The 17,500-nt window shown below is 44.6% G+C and overlaps 1 protein-coding gene across 1 annotated transcript in view; it reads left to right on the top strand.

The window, feature by feature from the left end:
• Positions 1-17,500, top strand: part of fndc1 (fibronectin type III domain containing 1) — a 201,016-nt gene that overhangs the window by 142,323 nt on the left and 41,193 nt on the right. Inside the window, exons 5-13 of the mRNA XM_082976974.1 lie at positions 5,443-5,724; positions 6,093-6,191; positions 8,134-8,251; positions 8,417-8,604; positions 10,351-10,458; positions 12,222-12,416; positions 12,652-15,827; positions 16,005-16,116; positions 16,346-16,699. Coding sequence (XP_082833100.1) covers positions 5,443-5,724; positions 6,093-6,191; positions 8,134-8,251; positions 8,417-8,604; positions 10,351-10,458; positions 12,222-12,416; positions 12,652-15,827; positions 16,005-16,116; positions 16,346-16,699 — 4,632 coding nt within the window. The remainder of the gene's footprint in view (positions 1-5,442; positions 5,725-6,092; positions 6,192-8,133; positions 8,252-8,416; positions 8,605-10,350; positions 10,459-12,221; positions 12,417-12,651; positions 15,828-16,004; positions 16,117-16,345; positions 16,700-17,500) is intronic.

Genomic DNA, 17,500 nt, shown 5'->3' with positions numbered 1-17,500 from the left:
GCTAGAGAGAGAGAGAGAGAGAGAGCGAGAGAGAGAGAGAGAGAAGATGGGGGGCTAGAGAGACGAGAGAGAGAGAGGGAGGGGGAGAGAGAGAAGGTGGGGGGCCCTCCTTCTCTCCCTCTCTCTCCTCTCTCTCTCTCTCTCTCCCTCTCTCTCTCTCTAGCCCCCCACCTTTTCCCTCTCTCTCTCTCTCTCTCTCTCTCTCACACTCTAGACCCCCACCTTCTCTCTCTCTCTCTCTCTCTCTCTCTCTCTTTCTCTCCCTCTCTCTTTCTCTCTCGCTCCCTCTCTCTCTCTCTCTCCTTCTCTCGCTCTCTCTCTCTCTGCTTCTCTCGCTCTCTCTCTCTCCCTCTCTCTCAATTCAATTCAATTCAATTGACTTTATTTACATGGCAAGTTTATTATTACTTACATTGTCAAAGTATACATATAGAAAAATATGGTTGTCCCTCAGGTTGTGGCATGAGGACACATATTTGGCTGCCAAAACTGCACATTTTGGCTTTAAACCCAATAAATATTAGATTTTTTCTTCATCTTTTATAGTTTCAAATTCTTTGTATTGAATTATAATTTTGGGAAAGAAATATTCTCTTAGGTCTGAGTATTTGTCACAGTGTAATAGGAAATACAGCTCTGTCTCTACCTCTCCCCTGGAGCAGAGTGAGCACAGCCTGTCCTCTCTGGGCAGCCAGGTTTGTCTGTGACGACCGGTCTCTATAGCCAGACTGTGCTCACTGAGTCTGTACCTAGTCAGTGTTTTCCTCAGTTTTCTATCAGTCACAGTGGTCAGATAGTCTGCCACCAAGTACTGTCTGTTTAGAGCCAAATAGCATTGAAGTTTACTTTGATTTTTTGTGGTGTCTTTCCAATAGGTGATATATTTTTATTTTTGTTTTGTGATGATTTGGTTGGGCCAGATTTTCTGAGTGCTGTCCTGAGGCTCTATGGGGTTGGTTTGGGTTTGTGAACTGAGCCTCAGAACCAGCTGGCTGAGGGGATTCTTCTCTGGTTTCATCTCTTGACATTGTAGAGCTGTGTGATGGAATGTTTTGGGGTCACTTGTTTTTAGATGGTTGTAAAATTTGATGGCTCTTTTTTCTATTCGAATGAGGAATTGTCCCAATTGTGCTCTACATGCGTTATTTGGAGTTTTTCTTTGCACTTGCAAAACTTGTTTTTTTTTAGGTTAATGGTCAGAGCCCAGGTCTGACAGAACCTGTGAAGACGATCTAGGTGCTGCTGTAACCCCTCTTTAGTGGGAGACAGCAGCACCAGGTCATCTGTTTACAGCAGACCCTCTTTAGTGGGAGACAGCAGCACCAGGTAATCTGCGTACAGCTGACACTTGATTTCAGTGTTGTGTAGGGTGATACCAGGTGCTTCCGATTCTTCTAATGTTTTTGCCAATTCATTAATGTAGATGTTAAATAGTGTTGGACTTATTGGGCAGCCCTGTTTCACTCCCCGTCCCTGAGAGAAGAAGTCTGTTTGCTTGTTGCCAATTTTAACTTCACATTTGTTTTTAGTGTACATTGATTTAATAACATCATATGTTTTCCCTCCAATACCACTTTCTATTAGTTTATAAAAAATATCTTTGTGCCAAATTGAATCAAATGCTTTCTTGAAATCTACAAAACACGAGTAGATTTTGCCTTTGTTTTGGTTTACTTGTTTGTCAATTAGAGTGTGGAGGGTTCTCGCTCTCTCTCTCTTTCTCTCTCTCTCTCTCTCTCCCCTTCTCTCGCTCTCTCTCTCCCTCTCTCTCTCCTTCTCTTGCTCTCTCTCTCTCCCTCTCTTTCTCTCTCTCTCCTTCTCTCTCTCTCCTTCTCTCTATCTCTCTCTTGCTCTCTCTCCTACTCTCTCTCTCCTTCTCTCTCTCTCCTCTCTCTCTTGCTCTTTCTCTCCTCCTCTCTCTCTCCCTCTCTCTCGCTCTTGCTCCCCCTGCTTTCTCTATCTCTCTCTCTCTCTCTTGCTCTTTCTCTCCCCATCTCTCTCTCATTCTTTCTCCCTCCCACTTTCTCTCTGAATTTGAATTTGAGAGATAAACAGAGAGACAGGGAGAAATAAGTTAAGAATCCATAAACTCTTACCACTTCTGGGAAAATTGGAAAACACTAAACAAACATAAACACGAAGAGTTATCTATCCAAAACGGAGATATATGGATAAATTACTTCTCCAATCTTTTTGGCCCTATAACAAAGAACAAACAGCAAAAACAAATACAAATCATAGAATCCACTATTAAAGACTACCAGAACCCACTGGATTCTCCAATTACATTGAATGAACTACAGAACAAAATACAAACCCTACAACCCAAAAAGGCCTGTGGTGTTGATAGTATCCTAAATGAATGATAAAATATACAAACCACAAATTCCAATTGGCTATACTTGAACTCTAACATCATCCTAAGCTCTGGCATCTTCCCCAATATTTGGCTCCAAGGACTGATCACAACAAATCCACAAAAGTGGAGACAAATTTGACTCCAATAACTACCATGGGATACGTGTCAACAGCAACCTTGGGGAAATCCTCCTCATTATCATTAATAGCAGGCTCGTACATTTCCTCAGCGAAAACAATGTACTGAGCAAATGTCAAATAGGCTTTTTACCAAATGATTGTACGACAGACCACGTATTCACCCTGCACATCCTAATTGACAAACAAACCAAAGCAAAGACAAAGTCTTCTCATGCTTTGTTGATTTCCAAAAAGCTTTTAACTCAATTTGGCATGAGGGTCTGCTCTACAAATTGGAGGAAAACATACAACATTATAAAATCCATGTACAGAAACAACAAGTGTGTGGTTAGAATTGGCAAAAAAACACAAATTTCTTCCCACAGGGCTGTGGGGTGAAACAGGGATGCAGCTTGAGCCACACCATCTTCAACATATATATCAACTAATTGGCGATGCCACTAGAACAGTCTGCAGCACCCGGCCTCACCCTACTAGAATCTGAAGTCAAATGTCTACTGTTTGCTGATAATCTGGTGCTTCTGTCCCCAACCAAGAAGGGCCTACAGCAGCACCTAGATCTTCTGCACAAATTCTGTCAGACCTGGGCTCTGACAGTAAATGTCAGTAAGACAAAAATAATAGTGTTCCAAAAAAGGTCCAGTTGCTAGGACCAAAAATACAAATTCCATCTAGACACCGTTGCCCTAGAGCACACAAAAAAACAATACATACCTCAGCCTAAACATCAGCACCACAGGTAACTTCCACAAAGCTGTGAACGATCTGAGAGACAAGGCAAGAAGGGCATTCTATGCCATCAAAAATAACATACAATCCGACATACCAATTAGGATTTGGCTAAAAATACTTGAATCAGTTATAGAATCCATTGCCCTTTATGGTTGTGAGGTCTGGGGTCCACTCACCAACCAAGAAATCACTAAATGGGACAAACACCAAATTGAGACTCTGCATGCAGAATTCTGCAAAAAATGTCCTCAGTGTACAATGTGACACACCAAATAATGCACGCAGTGCAGAATTATGCCGATACCCGCTAAATGTCAAGAAAAGAAAAGAGCCATTAAATAATCCAACCACCTAAAATTAAGCGATACACAAACCCCTAAACAAGCTGGTCCTGGGGCTCTGGTCACAAACACAAACAGACCCCACAGAGCCCCAGGACAGCAACACAATTAGACCCAACCAAATCATGAGAAAACAAAAAGATAATTACTTGACACATTGGAAAGAATTAACAAAAATACCAAAGCGAACTAGAATGCTATTTGGCCCTAAACAGAGAGCACACAGTGGCAGAATACCTGACCACTGTGATTGACCCAAACTTAAGGAAAGCTTTGACTATGTACAGAGCATAGCCTTGCTATTGAGAAAGGCCACCAAAGGCAGACCTGTCTCTCAAGAGAAGACAGGCTATGTGCACACTGCCCACAAAATGAGGTGGAAACTGAGCTGCACTTCCTAAACTCCTGCCAAATGTATGACCATATTATAGACACATATTTACCTCAGATTACCCACAAAGAATTAGAAAACAAATCCAATTTTGTTAAACTCCCATTTCTATTCTCTCAAGATGTGTGACCTGTTGCCACAAGAAAAGGGCAACCAGTGAAGAACAAACAACATTGTAAATACAACCCATATTTATGTTTATTTATTTTCCCTTTTGTTCTTTAGCTATTTGCACATAATATGACATTTGAAGTGTAATGTTTATTGTTTATTTCACTTTTGTTTATTATCTATTTTACTTGCTTTGGCAATGTAAACATATGTTTCCCATGCCAATAAAGCCCTTAAATTGATATTGAATTGAGAGAGTGACAGAGAAAGAGAGAGTGAGTGAGAGAGAAACAGGGAGAGAGTGAGACAGAGAGAGAGAGAGAGACAAAGAGAGAGAGAGAGACAGAGAGAGACAGAAAGAAAGAGACAGACAGAGACAGAGAAATAATGAGAGAGACAGACAGAGAGAGAGACATAGAGATAAAGTGAGAGAGAGACCGAGAGAGAGAGAAAGAGAGAAAGAGAGAGAGAGAGAGAGAGAGAGAGAAGGGGGGATTAGTTGTGGCAGGACAGAGATAGGTCAGCGAACCCTCTCACACACAGACTGCTTCTGTCCTGTCGGGAACTCTTGTCCTATCCTCCTTTCCTTGTTCACTTTCTTCTCTTCACTTCTCCTCTTCTCATCTCTCCTTCACTGATCGAGCAGGTAATAACTCCTACATATTCATTTCATAAGAGCATAGTGACTAACCCTGTATGACCCTATCTTATGCCCACATCTACTTTATCACTCTGTCTGACTGGATTGTGTCAACCTCTGCTGAAAAGGCATTCATTCACTCTGAGGGAAAGAAGACTGCGCAGCCTTTCATCTGACAATGATTATGAGAAAGAGGGATGAGAGATGGGGGGGAGGAGAGAAAGGAAAGGGAGGGAAATGTTTTTCATTATGTTGTCAGTGCATCACTCGGCATGCCAGCGAAGCACGGGAGGGGTGGGGAAGAGAAGATGGATGGCGGAATTGTCTGGCTGTCTGTCTGAGACAACTGTCCAGGCTGGAGTCAGACAGACATCATGTGATAACACCAGGAAGTAGGAAACAGGAAGTAGCAGCAGATGACATGGGAAGATTGTGTGGTCCGTGGTCCCTGTCTGTGTCCACGGTGTGACATCTCCATTGGTTACAGCGTCTCAGATACTGTAACTTGTTTTGATTATTGGAGAATAATTCATTTTGGGCAAAGGGGGACATATGGGGAGTTTCCCTGAGTACTCCATGGCATTTAAAACATTTCAAAGCATAATGATGAGATAGAAACTCATAGAAGTGATTGCAGCGATCTGCATGTGAACCTGAGATTCCTTATGGTCTTATCAGGGTCAGGTGAACCATACTGCACTTCAGCGATATTTTTCTCTCTCTTCCAGCTCATCCATCTCCTACTCCAGACACCCGGCCCAGGCCTGACCCCCCTGTGAGAATCCATGTGAGGACAGAAACAGAAATAGGGGTAGATGATGCATTGCACCCCTCAGGCCTAACCTCCCCCAGGGGGCAGCGGATCCGGAGTACCCCCCAGTCGTCCTCCGGCCCTCGTCAGCCAGAGAGGGCCAGGGCAGGGCCAGCCCTGCTGGACCAGAGGTCCCAACACCAACAACACCACACCCAGCCACAGGCAGACCAGAGAAACAGACACAATCACAAACTAGGTAAGAGCACCTGGATCTCTCTCACACCGAGTTTGCATATTGTTGTGTAATGAGGGAATTAGAAGGTAGGCCCTTAAATGGCAGGTATTCTAAAACTCAGCCTGAAGAAGAGTCTAGTAGTATAAACGCGTAGCAGTTGTACGTCTTGATGTTATGTAATGGTTCATCTGCTCCTACTTACAGCGTATGTATTCTTTGTAGATACCTGCACATAGTTTACTAAAGTTTTCTTCATCGTACTGGTCGCCTACTTGTTGTCTTTCTTGTATATTGTTGTGTGAACAGTACAGTATGTACTGTGTGTGTTTAGTGCCCACCCATAGTGTGTTGTAGAGTTTAAACGCTGACCTATGTCTCTCTGTTTATAGCCTCTGAGTCCGTCTATGTGGTATCACTGCAGGCACAGAGAGCAACGGGGCGGAGCGCGCCAAGCAACAGGGCCACCCTGACCAAAAAAGCTCCACCAGGTACACCTTATGGCCATGTTATGAGTCTTTACAACATCCTTAGAAGCCTTTATAACAGCTTCATGAGCCTTTAAAACCACTCTTAATTAACTACATCCAGCTGCAAGGAAATCATCTTCAGACAACACTCAATCTTCTAATTATATTATATTATATTATTATTATATTATTACACTATTACAATATTATTACATTATTATATTATTACACTATTACAATATTATTACATTATTATATAATTACATTATCATATTATTATATTACATTATTATATTATTATATTTTTACATTATTATATTATTACACTATTACAATATTATTACATTATTATATTATTACATGATCATATTATTATATTACATGATTATATTATTATATGGTATTATTACCTTATTATATTATTACATTATTATATTGTTACATTATTATATTATTACATTATTATATTATTATATGGTATTATTACATTATTACATTATTATATTATTACAGTATTATATTATTACATGATTATAGTATATTATTACATGATTATATTGTATTATTACATTATTACATGATTATATTATTATATGGTATTATTACATTATTATATTATTACATTATTATATTGCTACATTATTATATTTAATTAATACATTATTATATTGTATTGAATTATTACATTATTTTATTTTATTATTATATTATATTATTACAACACTCAAACCACATGACACAACACACGTTTTAGAGTTTTACACCATTTCAACACCTCTCCTCATATAGCAATGTAAAAACAGACTACATTTCAGTAATGCACACGCTTAGAAAAAAGGATTCAAATCAAATCAAATCAAATTGTATTAGTCACGTGCTGAATTCAACAGGTGTAGACCTTACAGTGAAATGCTTACTTACAAGCCCCTAACCAACAATGCAGTTTAAAAAAAATACAGATAAGAATAAGTCATAAAAGTAACAAGTAATTAAAGAGCAGCAGTAACTAACAATACCAAGACTATATACAGGGGGGTACTGATACAGAGTCAAAGTGCGGGGGCACCGGTTAGTTGAGGTAGTATGTACATGTAGGTAGAGTTATTAAAGTGACTATGCTTAGATGACAACAGAGAGTAGAAGAGGTGTAAAGAGGGGGAGAGCTGGGGGGGACAATGCAAATAGTCTGGGTAGCCATTTGACTAGATGTTCAGGAGTCTTATGGCTTGGGGGTAGAAACTGTTTAGAAGCCTCTTGGACCTAGACTTGGCACTCCGGTACCGCTTGCCATGCGGTAGCAGAGAGAACAGTCTATGACTAGGGTGGCTGGAGTCTTTGACAATTTTTAGGGCCTTCCTATGACACTGCCTGGTATAGAGGTCCTGGATGGCAGGAAGCTTGGCCCCAGTAATGTACTGGGCCGTTTGCACTACCCTCTGTAGTGCCTTGCAGTCGGAGGCCAAGCAGTTGCCATACCAGGCAGTGATGCAACCAGTCAGGATGCTTTCGATGGTGCAGCTGTAGAACTTTTTGAGGATCTGAGGACCCATGCCAAATCTTTTCAGTCTCCTGAGGGGGAATAGGTTTTGTCATGCCCTCTTCACATCTGTCTTGGTGTGCTTGGACCATGTTAGTTTGTTGGTGATGTGGACACCAACGAACTTGAAGCTCTCAACCTGCTCCACTGCAGCCCTGTCGATGAGAATGGGGGCGTGCTCGGTCCTCCTTTTCCTGTAGTCCACAATCATCTCCTTTGTCTTGATCACATTGAGGGAGAGGTTGTTGTCCAGGCACCACGCAGCCAGGTCTCTGACCTCTTCCCTTTAGGCTGTCTCGTCGTTGTCGGTGATCAGGCCTACCACTGTTGCGTCATTTCTAAGAGTATAGTAACTTATTTTCAGTTAGTTGTGCTTAGACCTGCAGACCTCCAGACCATGTTGTGTGCTGTGTGTCCCCCATGCAGAGCCTGAGGAGCATGAGGCCAAAGACATCAGCGTGAGGGTCATGTCCCCTCAGTCTGTCCTCATCAGCTGGGTGGACCCATCTATCGAGATGGAGAAGGTCCTCCCTGGGGGCTCCAGGTGAGAGAGAGAGAGAGAGAGAGAGAGAGAGAGAGAGAGAGAGAGAGAGAGAGAGAGAGAGAGAGAGAGAGTGTGTGTGTGTGTTTTTGTGTGTCTGTGAGAAAGAGAGAGAGAGCGAGAGAGAGAGAGAGAGATAAGTCATATAATCTATTTTCCCCTCTCCAGACACTACACAGTGAAGTACAGGGAGAAGGGTGAGTCTGCTCGGTGGGAGTACAAGGAGACCAACCAGAGGAGGCTGCTGATAGATACCCTGTCAGCTGACAGGATGTATGAGTTTTCTGTCCGCATCTCCAAGGGAGACAACCATGGCAAGTGGAGCACATCTGTGTTCCAGAGGACCCCAGAATCTGGTAGGTTGTCTTACTGCCTGTCTGAAAAGAAAGGATAACCCCAAGTCTTCAATGTCATTTCCCATCTTTTAAAGTGGCAATCTACAGTTCAAACAATACAAAAGTAACTGTTTTGGTAAAGGGATTAGTGATGTGGCTGCAGAGATGTAACTACTCTCAGATTACCAGACAGACTATGGACTGACCATCCATGATATCAACATTATAGCTTGAACCAGGTTATGAGGCTTTACAGTGTTTATTTACATTTACTTTGTTTACAAACATTGGAGTTAAACAAGGTTATATTTTGTGTTCTGATGTTGTATGACAGTTGAACTAAGCTCATGAGGCATTCATAAATTACATTCAAGAATCAATAGGTTTATATAAGATTGCCCCTTTAAGAGAGAAAATTGTATTTTCTTGATGAAAGCTGCTATTTTCATTTATTAAAATTTTCAATGAGTCACATGAGTCATACAGTGTCATACAATAAAATATTTAAGGGTAAATCATAGGTTTTGCCGTTGATTCATATTTAATACAGATTGTTCCATTCAATCCCTCCTTACCTTAGACTGTAAACTGTCATGGTCAAAACATATAGATTCAATGGTTGTAAAGATGGGGAGAGGTCTGTCCATAATAAAAAGATGCTCTGCTTTCTTGACACCACACTCCAAAAAACAAGTCATACAGGCTCTAGTTTTGTCTTATGTTGATTATTGTCCAGTCGTGTGGTCCAGTGCTGCAAGGAAAGACCTAGTTAAGCTGCATCTGGCCCAAAACACATTTTGATCTTCATTGTAATCAGAGGGCTGATATAAATACTATGCATGCCAGTCTCTCTTGGCTAAGAGTTGAGGAGAGACTGACTGCATCACTTCTTCTTTTTATAAGAAACATTAATGTGTTGGAAATCCCAAATTGTTTGCATAGTCAACTTACACACAGCTCTGACACACACACTTACCCCACCAGACATGGCACCAGGGGTCTTTTCACAGTCCCCAAATCCAGAACAAATTCAAGAAAGCGTACAGTATTATATAAAGCCCTTATTGCATGGAACTTCCTTCCATTTCATATTGCTCAAATAAACAACAAACCTGGTTTCAAAAAACAGATAAAGCAGCACCTCTTGGCACAACGCCTCTCCCCTATTTGACCTAGATAGTTTATGTGTATGTATTGATATGTAGGCTACGTGTGCCTTTTAAATTGTTGTAGTTATGTCCTTGAGCTGTTCTGGTCTATTGCTGTTCTGTATTATGTCATGTTTCATGTTCTGTGTGGATCCCAGGAAGAGTAGCTGCTGCTTTTGGAACAGCTAATGGGGATCCTAATAAAATACCTTCATGAAAACCTCTGCCAGTTTATGGTTTCCATCTCATTGCTTTGTGTCATAATTCAGCACAGTTAGTGTATATCACTCCCATCCTCCCCTTACTGATCCTGGATACTGGAGTCATACAGTATATTCTGTCATGAGTGTAGCATTCATACTGTAGCATTCATACAGCCTGGCTGACTGCTGCTTGGAGCTCTAGTCTAAATTTCCTTAGAGGATCTCCGGGGTGTGTTCTCTGGAAATGTATAGCGATCTTTACTTAACTTTTTCCCTATTTGAAGGCTATCGGCATTAACTACAGTACTATTACTGTACAAGTAGCCACTTTCCTTCTTCTCTTCTCCTAACTTCTGTTTTCTCTCTCGGTACACATTCCTTCTCATCCCATCCCTTTTGTCCTCTGTGCTCCTCAGCTCCCTCCGGTCCTCCAGAGAACTTTCACGTGAAGGCGCTGAGAGGGAAGGGAACCGCCGTCACGGCAACCTGGGACCCTCCTGAGGAACCCAACGGGAGGATACGTGGTCAGCGCATGACACTCCTCTCTGATCCTTCAGTAGATGATTTCACTGTACACGTGTAGGATCTTCATTTGACCATTTTCTCACAGCTGGAAAATAATCATGCAGCAAAAGGAAATGTGAATTATTGTGTGGATTATAATTAATGGACATTGTTGTAGTGGTTGATACATTTTTTGTTATAGTAAATCAGGTATGACACTTAAAATTAGAAATTACAAACTTTAAAATGTTGAATACGCTACAACTTGTCATTTCCTGCTGTGTACATCTGTATCTCTGGTCAAATATGTGTTGACAAATAAACAGTCAAACAGTCAACTAATTGATCAATATGATTCCATCAGTTATTCAATTGATCAATCAAAGCCCCACCTAAATACTTAATCAATCCATCAATACTAAACCACATTATACATCAATTTATTGATTCAGTTTTAATAAACACATACAGTTGAAGTCGGAAGTTTACATACACCTCAGCCAAATACATTTAAACTCAGTTTTTCACAATTCCTGACATTTAATCCTAGTTAAAATTCCCTGTCTTAGGTCAGTTAGGATCACCACTGTATTTTAAGAATGTGAAATGTCAGAATAAAAGTAGAGAGAATTATTTATTTCAGCTTTTATTTCTTTCATCACATTCCCAGTGGGTCAGAAGTTTACATACACTCAATTAGTATTTGGTAGCATTGCCTTTAAATTGTTTAACTTGGACCAAACGTTTTGGGTAGCCTTCCACAAGCTTCCCACAATAAGTTGGGTGAATTTTGGCCCATTCCTCCTGACAGAGCTGGTGTAACTGAGTCAGGTTTGTAGGCCTCCTTGCTCGCACAAGCTTTTTCAGTTCTGCCCACAAATTTTCATTATGGCCAAACAGTTCTATTTTTCTCCAAAAAGTATGATCTTTGTCCCCATATGCAGTTGCAAACCTTAGTCTTGTTTTTTTTATAGCGGTTTTGGAGCAGTGGCTTCTTCCTTTCTGAGCGGCCTTTCAGGTTATGTCGATAGAGGACTCGTTTTACTGTGGATATAGATACTTTTGTACCTGTTTCCTCCAGCATCTTCACAAGGTCCTTTGCTGTTGTTCTGGGATTGATTTGCACTTTTCGCACCAAAGTACGTTCATCTCTAGGAGACAGAACGAATCTCCTTCCTAAGCGTTATGACGGCTGCGTGGTCGCATGGTGTTTATACTTGCGTACTATTGTTTGTACAGATGAACGTGGTACCTTCAGGCTTTGGGAAATTGCTCCCAAGGATGAACCAGACTTGTGGAGGTCTACAATTTTTTTCTGAGGTCTTGGCTGATTTCTTTTGATTTTCCCATGATGTCAAGCAAAGAGGCATTGAGTTTGAAGGTAGGCCTTGAAATACATCCACAGGTACACCTCCAATTGACTCAAATTATGTCACTTGGCCTATCAGAAGCTTCTAAAGCCATGGCATAATTTTCTGGAATTTTCCAAGGAGTTTAAAGGCACAGTCAACTTAGTGTATGTAAACTTCTGACCCACTGGAATTGTGATACAGTGAATTATAAGTGAAATAATCTGTCTGTAAACAATTGTTGGAAAATGGACTTGTGTCATGCACAAAGTAGATGTCCTAACCGACTTGCCAAAACTATAGTTTGTTAACAAAAAATATATGGAATGGTAGAAAAACAAGTTTTAATGACTCCAACCTAAGTGTATGTAAACTTCCGACTTCAACTGTACATTGTTGGTGCTCTGTAATGATCCTGGTACTCCTCCCCTCAGAGTACATCATGTCCTATGCTCCTGCCATGAAACCCTTTGGGATGAAGTCAGTGACATACCGCGGCAGCATCACCTCAGCCATCGTAGACGGCCTCCAGCCTGGGGACCGTTACATCTTCAAGATCAGGGCCACCAACAGGAGGGGCCAGGGCCCTCAAACCAAAGCCTTCAGCGTGGCCGTGCCTCGTGGCACCGGTAAGCACATCTACTGTGTGTGTGTGTGTGTGTGTGTGTGTGTGTGTGTGTGTGTGTGTGTGTGTGTGTGTGTGTGTGTGTGTGTGTGTGTGTGTGTGTGTGTGTGTGTGTGTGTGTGTGTGTGTGTGTGTGTGCATGCGATCGTGCGTGCGTGTGTGTGTGCATGTGTTGATAGTTGCATTTCTAATGTCTTAATGGTTTGTACACTTAACTAATACTCCATCTTACTTGCCAGCCAACAGCGCTGCCTCCCCGCCAACTCATCACTCCAAGAGCCAAGGAGGCCGTAGAACCAGCCACACACCTTCTCGGACCACCGAACAGGACAGTTACCATGACGATGACACCGATCTCCAATTAGACGCCATGACCGAACAGCTGGCCACACCCACCCAGACCACATCCTCCCCGCCCGCCACCAGACGGACACGCCCACTCACCCAGACACGCTCCTATCACAGCATCTTCTCAGATGTGAGGGGCACAGTCAGGAAGGGGGCGACCAATCAGCAACTAGGAGGCGGTACCTCTTCAGCCAGAGACAAGGGGAGAGAAACAGAAACAGAGGATGAACAGGAGGAGGAGTACAAAACAACAGAACCCAATCCAGAAGAACAGAAGGAGGAGAGGCTCATTAACGAGGCTCTGGAGAAGAAGAAAGAAGCAGTGACTCAGAACAACGGTGTTCCTTCTGAACCTGAGGAGGAGGACAGGAGCCATGGCAGAGGGAGAGGGAAGGATCCAGCTGTAGATGAGACCTCTAGCCCCAGCCTCAAAGCAGAGGTTCCCTCATCAGAGGGCTCCTCATCATCGTCCAAACCCTCCTACCCTCTCCGCAAACCTCTCTCCGGTAGACGCATCAACTCTGGTCGACAGAAATTCTCCCGGACGTCAGGCTTAGGGTCAGTGTTCCAGCCGAAGACACAGGATGCAGAAATGGACAGTGCCTCCTCCTCTTCGTCCTCCAGCCCATCCCACAGCCAGGAGTCAGCAGCCATCAGGAAAGACGATGCGGTCACCAACTACGCCGAGGGTAAAAACACCTATGACCAGCCCAGTGTCACAGAAACCAAACCCTCCACCTCCACCTCCACCCCAGAGCAGGCCATCTCAGAGCCCGAGGCCGAGGCACCTTCTGTGGGTAGGGGTCCTGCTCTGCCGGGTCGTGGATATGGTTATGGCAGGAGGAAACCCGGGATCCTGTCTCGAGGGAATCCAAATGGCCGAGTTCTGACTGGACTCCGCAAACCTGGGTCAGCCTCAACATCGACCGGAGGCAAGATTCCTGAAACGTCACACACTCATGGCTCACACACTCCTAATGCGCAGGACTCAACACACCACCAGGAGAAAAATGACCACAACGACTACAAAAACACAGAGACAGAGGCCACAAAAGAAGAAGAACCCACTTCCAATTCCCAGACCATATCCTCGACACATCCCTCCGAGGACGCAAGAGAGGACAGGAGAGAGGAGAGAGGGAGAGAGGACAGGAGAGAGGAGGAAGGGAGGGGAGACAGGAGAGAGGAGAGAGGGAGAGAGGACAGGAGAGAGGAGGAAGGGAGGGGAGACAGGAGAGAGGACAGAGGGAGAGAGGACAAGAGAGAGGAGGAAGGGAGGGGCGACAGGAGAGAGGACAGAGGGAGGGGAGACAGGAGAGAGGAGGGAGGGAGGGGAGACAGGATAGAGGAGGGAGGGAGGGGGGACAGGAGAGAGGAGGGTGGGAGGGGAAACAGGAGAGAGGAGGGTGAGAGGGGTGACAGAAGAGAGGAGAGAGGGAGGGGAGGCAGGAGAGCGGAGGGTGAGAGGGGAGACATGAGAGAGGAGGGAGTGAGGGGAGACAGGAGAGAGGAGGGAGGGAGGGGAGACAGGAGAGAGGAGGCTGAGAGGGGAGACAGGAGAGAGGAGGGAGGGAGGGGAGACAGGAGAGAGGAGGAAGGGAGGGGAGACAAGAGAGAGGAGGGAGGGAGGGGAGACAGGAGAGAGGAGGGTGAGAGGGGAGACAGGGGAGAGGAGGAAGGGAGGGGAGACAGGAGAGAGGAGGGAGCGAGGGCAGACAGGAGAGAGGAGGGTGAGAGGGGAGACAGGAGAGAGGAGAGAAGGAGGGGGGAGAACTACAACACCCCAGCTCCCCCTCCCTCCAGGATTAACCCCTTTGGGAACCGGCACCAGAGCAGGTTTGGAACAGGGACGGGGAGCAGTAGCAGGGCCTCCTCACCCCGGGCGGACGGGAGGGTTCCCTGGAGCAGGACTACCTCCTCGTCCTCCGTTGGGGCAGGGAGACCCCTCCTTAGAGGAACCCCCTCCAGGACAGCTGCATTGGGGGCAGCAGGAGCCACGGGGGCAGCAGGAGCCTCAGGGGAATCAAGGACCTCAGCATTGCAGGAGACCAGTGAGGATGCTAAAACCTCCTCCACCCTCTTACCATTAAAGAACGGGGAGGGGGCGGGGTCACCTAAACCCTCTCTGCCCAACAGGAATGCAGTTCTAGGTGGATCTAGGAATCCCATCACCTCCTCTTCCTCCTCCAACACCTCCTCTAGTGGTCGTAGAGACTCCAGTGAGCCAGTCCACAGAGGAAGCAGCATCAGGGAGGACAGCAGTAATGACCATGAGGAGGACTATCTCTACGAGGGGAGTAAGGAGATCTATGAGAGGAATGAAAAAGTCACAGACCCAACCCCTGTCCCCAAAACTACTACGACCACTACCACCACTACCACTACCTCAGCCCCCAGTACCCCCCGCAGAGTGTCCCAGAGTGGGGATAATGAGAGTGTGGACCCCAAGCCTGGTAGAACCAGACCCGGTTTAATCCCTGGTTCTACATTCCCCCGACGTCCCATTTTAGGTCCCAATGGGAGGGTGAGATCCCCCCTGCTCACAAACAGGCAAACGGCTTCTAGGTTCCCCTTTAGAGCACAACCAGCACAGAGCACACAGTTAGGTTCCTCTAGCCCAGACACATCCCCTTCCTCTTCTTCCTCTTCCTCCTCTAGTCTGCCACAGCCAGACCGCAGGGTTAACGGGGGCACTAGTGTTAGCACTGGAGGCTCCCCCCCTTCCCTCTCTCTCCCCTCCCTCAGACAGACCTCCTCTAGTGAGGGTTCTCATGGTAACAGCCAGGGGTCTCAGGACTCCTCCTCCTCCTCCTCCTCCTCATCCTCATCCAGAGACTCTTTGGGGGGGCAGGGGACGAGGATGCGCTACCCCAGTCGGTCAGACCCCTTCCTCAGGGGTAAAACCCCCAGCGGAGGCCTCAAGCCTGGCTACGGAAATGGTAACGGAAACGGTAAAAATGGCCGCCCCAATCTCACAGTGACCAGTGACAAAGAGTCCAGCACACCTAATGACAACACCAAACCTAATGGACGAAGGTACATCACGGGGCCTGATGGAGCCAAATGGGTATGTGTGTCTGTGTCTCAATTCCAAAGTTACAAGGGGATTGAAAGGAGACATTTTTATTGTTGACCTTTCACCTGCAATGTTAACCATTATGTAGACTTTCCTTAATGTAATGTTCCCTATGACAGTATGAGTCTTGTCTCCAACCCTGTGGTGTGTATGTGTTGTTTTCTTCAGGTGGTGGACTTGGATGAGGGGGTCCTGATGAACGAGAATGGCATGGTTCTCCAGGACTCTCAGGGCCGACCCAGGAGGGTGGTGCTGGGAGAGGATGGACGCACCATCTTTGGTGAGATACTGTATACTGATACCTTCTCTTATTGAACACCGTTTCTATGAGTATTACAGGTCTACTTTCCTAAGAGCTTTGTAATGTGTTGGTATGTCAAGACTTCTCATTTCCCTTATTTGTTACGGAGAAAGGGATATATCACACTTGCAGCACAGAATCAAATTGTTTTGTTTCTCAAATCGTTTTCACACAGATAGATCATTGATTGTTTGTCCTCCCATACTAGACCACCAGGGCAGCCCATTGGTGAACCAGGAGGGTCAGGCTCTGTTCGGTCATGGTCGGGAGAGCCAACCATTGGTCAACCCCAAAGACAAGTTCCTGACCGTGGGTGGCAAACCCGTCATTGGCCTGGACCGGCCTAAACCCAGGACCACAACCACAACCACAACCACAACCAGACCTCCTACTACAACCACACCTGACCCAACCACACTCCCAACCACCACTGAAATGACCACAGAGGAGACCACGACCATGCTGGTGTTCCCATCTTGTCCTCCAGGAACGTTTTTGATCAGGGATGAGAATGGATTCCCAATGCTGGATGCTGATGGTGTCCTGGACTGTTATCCTGAAGGTGAGTCTGACTAACGTTGACTAACGCTTCTGTATGTATTGTCAGATTACTAGTAGTATCATAATAATAATAGTAGTAGTAGTAGTAGTACTAGAAGTAAAAGTAGTAGTAGTAAAAGTAGTACTAGAAGTGGTAGTAGCAGCTACTAGTAGTAGTAGCAAAAGTAACTATTAGCAGTAGTAGTAGCATCTATTAGTTGTACATTTTAGTCATTTAGCAGTCGCTCTTATCCAGAGCGACTTACAGTAGTGAATGCATACCTTTCATTTCATGCATTCCCCCGTGGGAATCGAGCCCACAACCCTGGCATTGCACACACCATGCTGGCGTTGCAAACACCATGCTCTACCAACTGAGCCACAGGGAAGGCCAAGTAGTGGTAGTAGTAGCAGTAGCATCTATTAGTAGTAGTGGTAGTAGTAGTAGTAGCAGCTACTAGTACTAGTAGTAGTAGTAGCAGCTAGTAGTAGTAGTAGCAGTAGTAGCAGTAGCAGCTACTAGTAGTAGTGGCAGTAGTAGTAGTAGTAGCCGTAGCAGAAGTAGTAGAAGTAGCAAAAGCTAGTAGTAGTAGTAGTAGTAGTAGTAGTAGTAGTAGCAGCTACTAGTAGTAGTGGTAGTAGTAGCAGCTACTACTAGTAGTAGTAGAAGTAGTAGTACTAGCAGTAGTAGCAGCTACTAGTAATAATAGTAGTAGCAGCAGCTACTAGTAGAAGTAGTAGCAGTAGTAGTAGCAGCTACTACTAGTAGTAGTAGTAGTAGTAGTAGCTGCTACTAGTAGTAGTAGTAGTAGTTGTAGTCGTA

The sequence above is a fragment of the Salmo salar genome, chromosome 06 (genome assembly GCF_965601325.2).
Source record: "Salmo salar chromosome 06, fSalSal1, whole genome shotgun sequence".
Classification (NCBI taxonomy): Eukaryota; Metazoa; Chordata; class Actinopteri; order Salmoniformes; family Salmonidae; genus Salmo; species Salmo salar.
The sequence above is the reverse complement of the archived record's forward strand: the minus strand, read 5'-3'. Positions and strand labels throughout refer to the sequence as shown.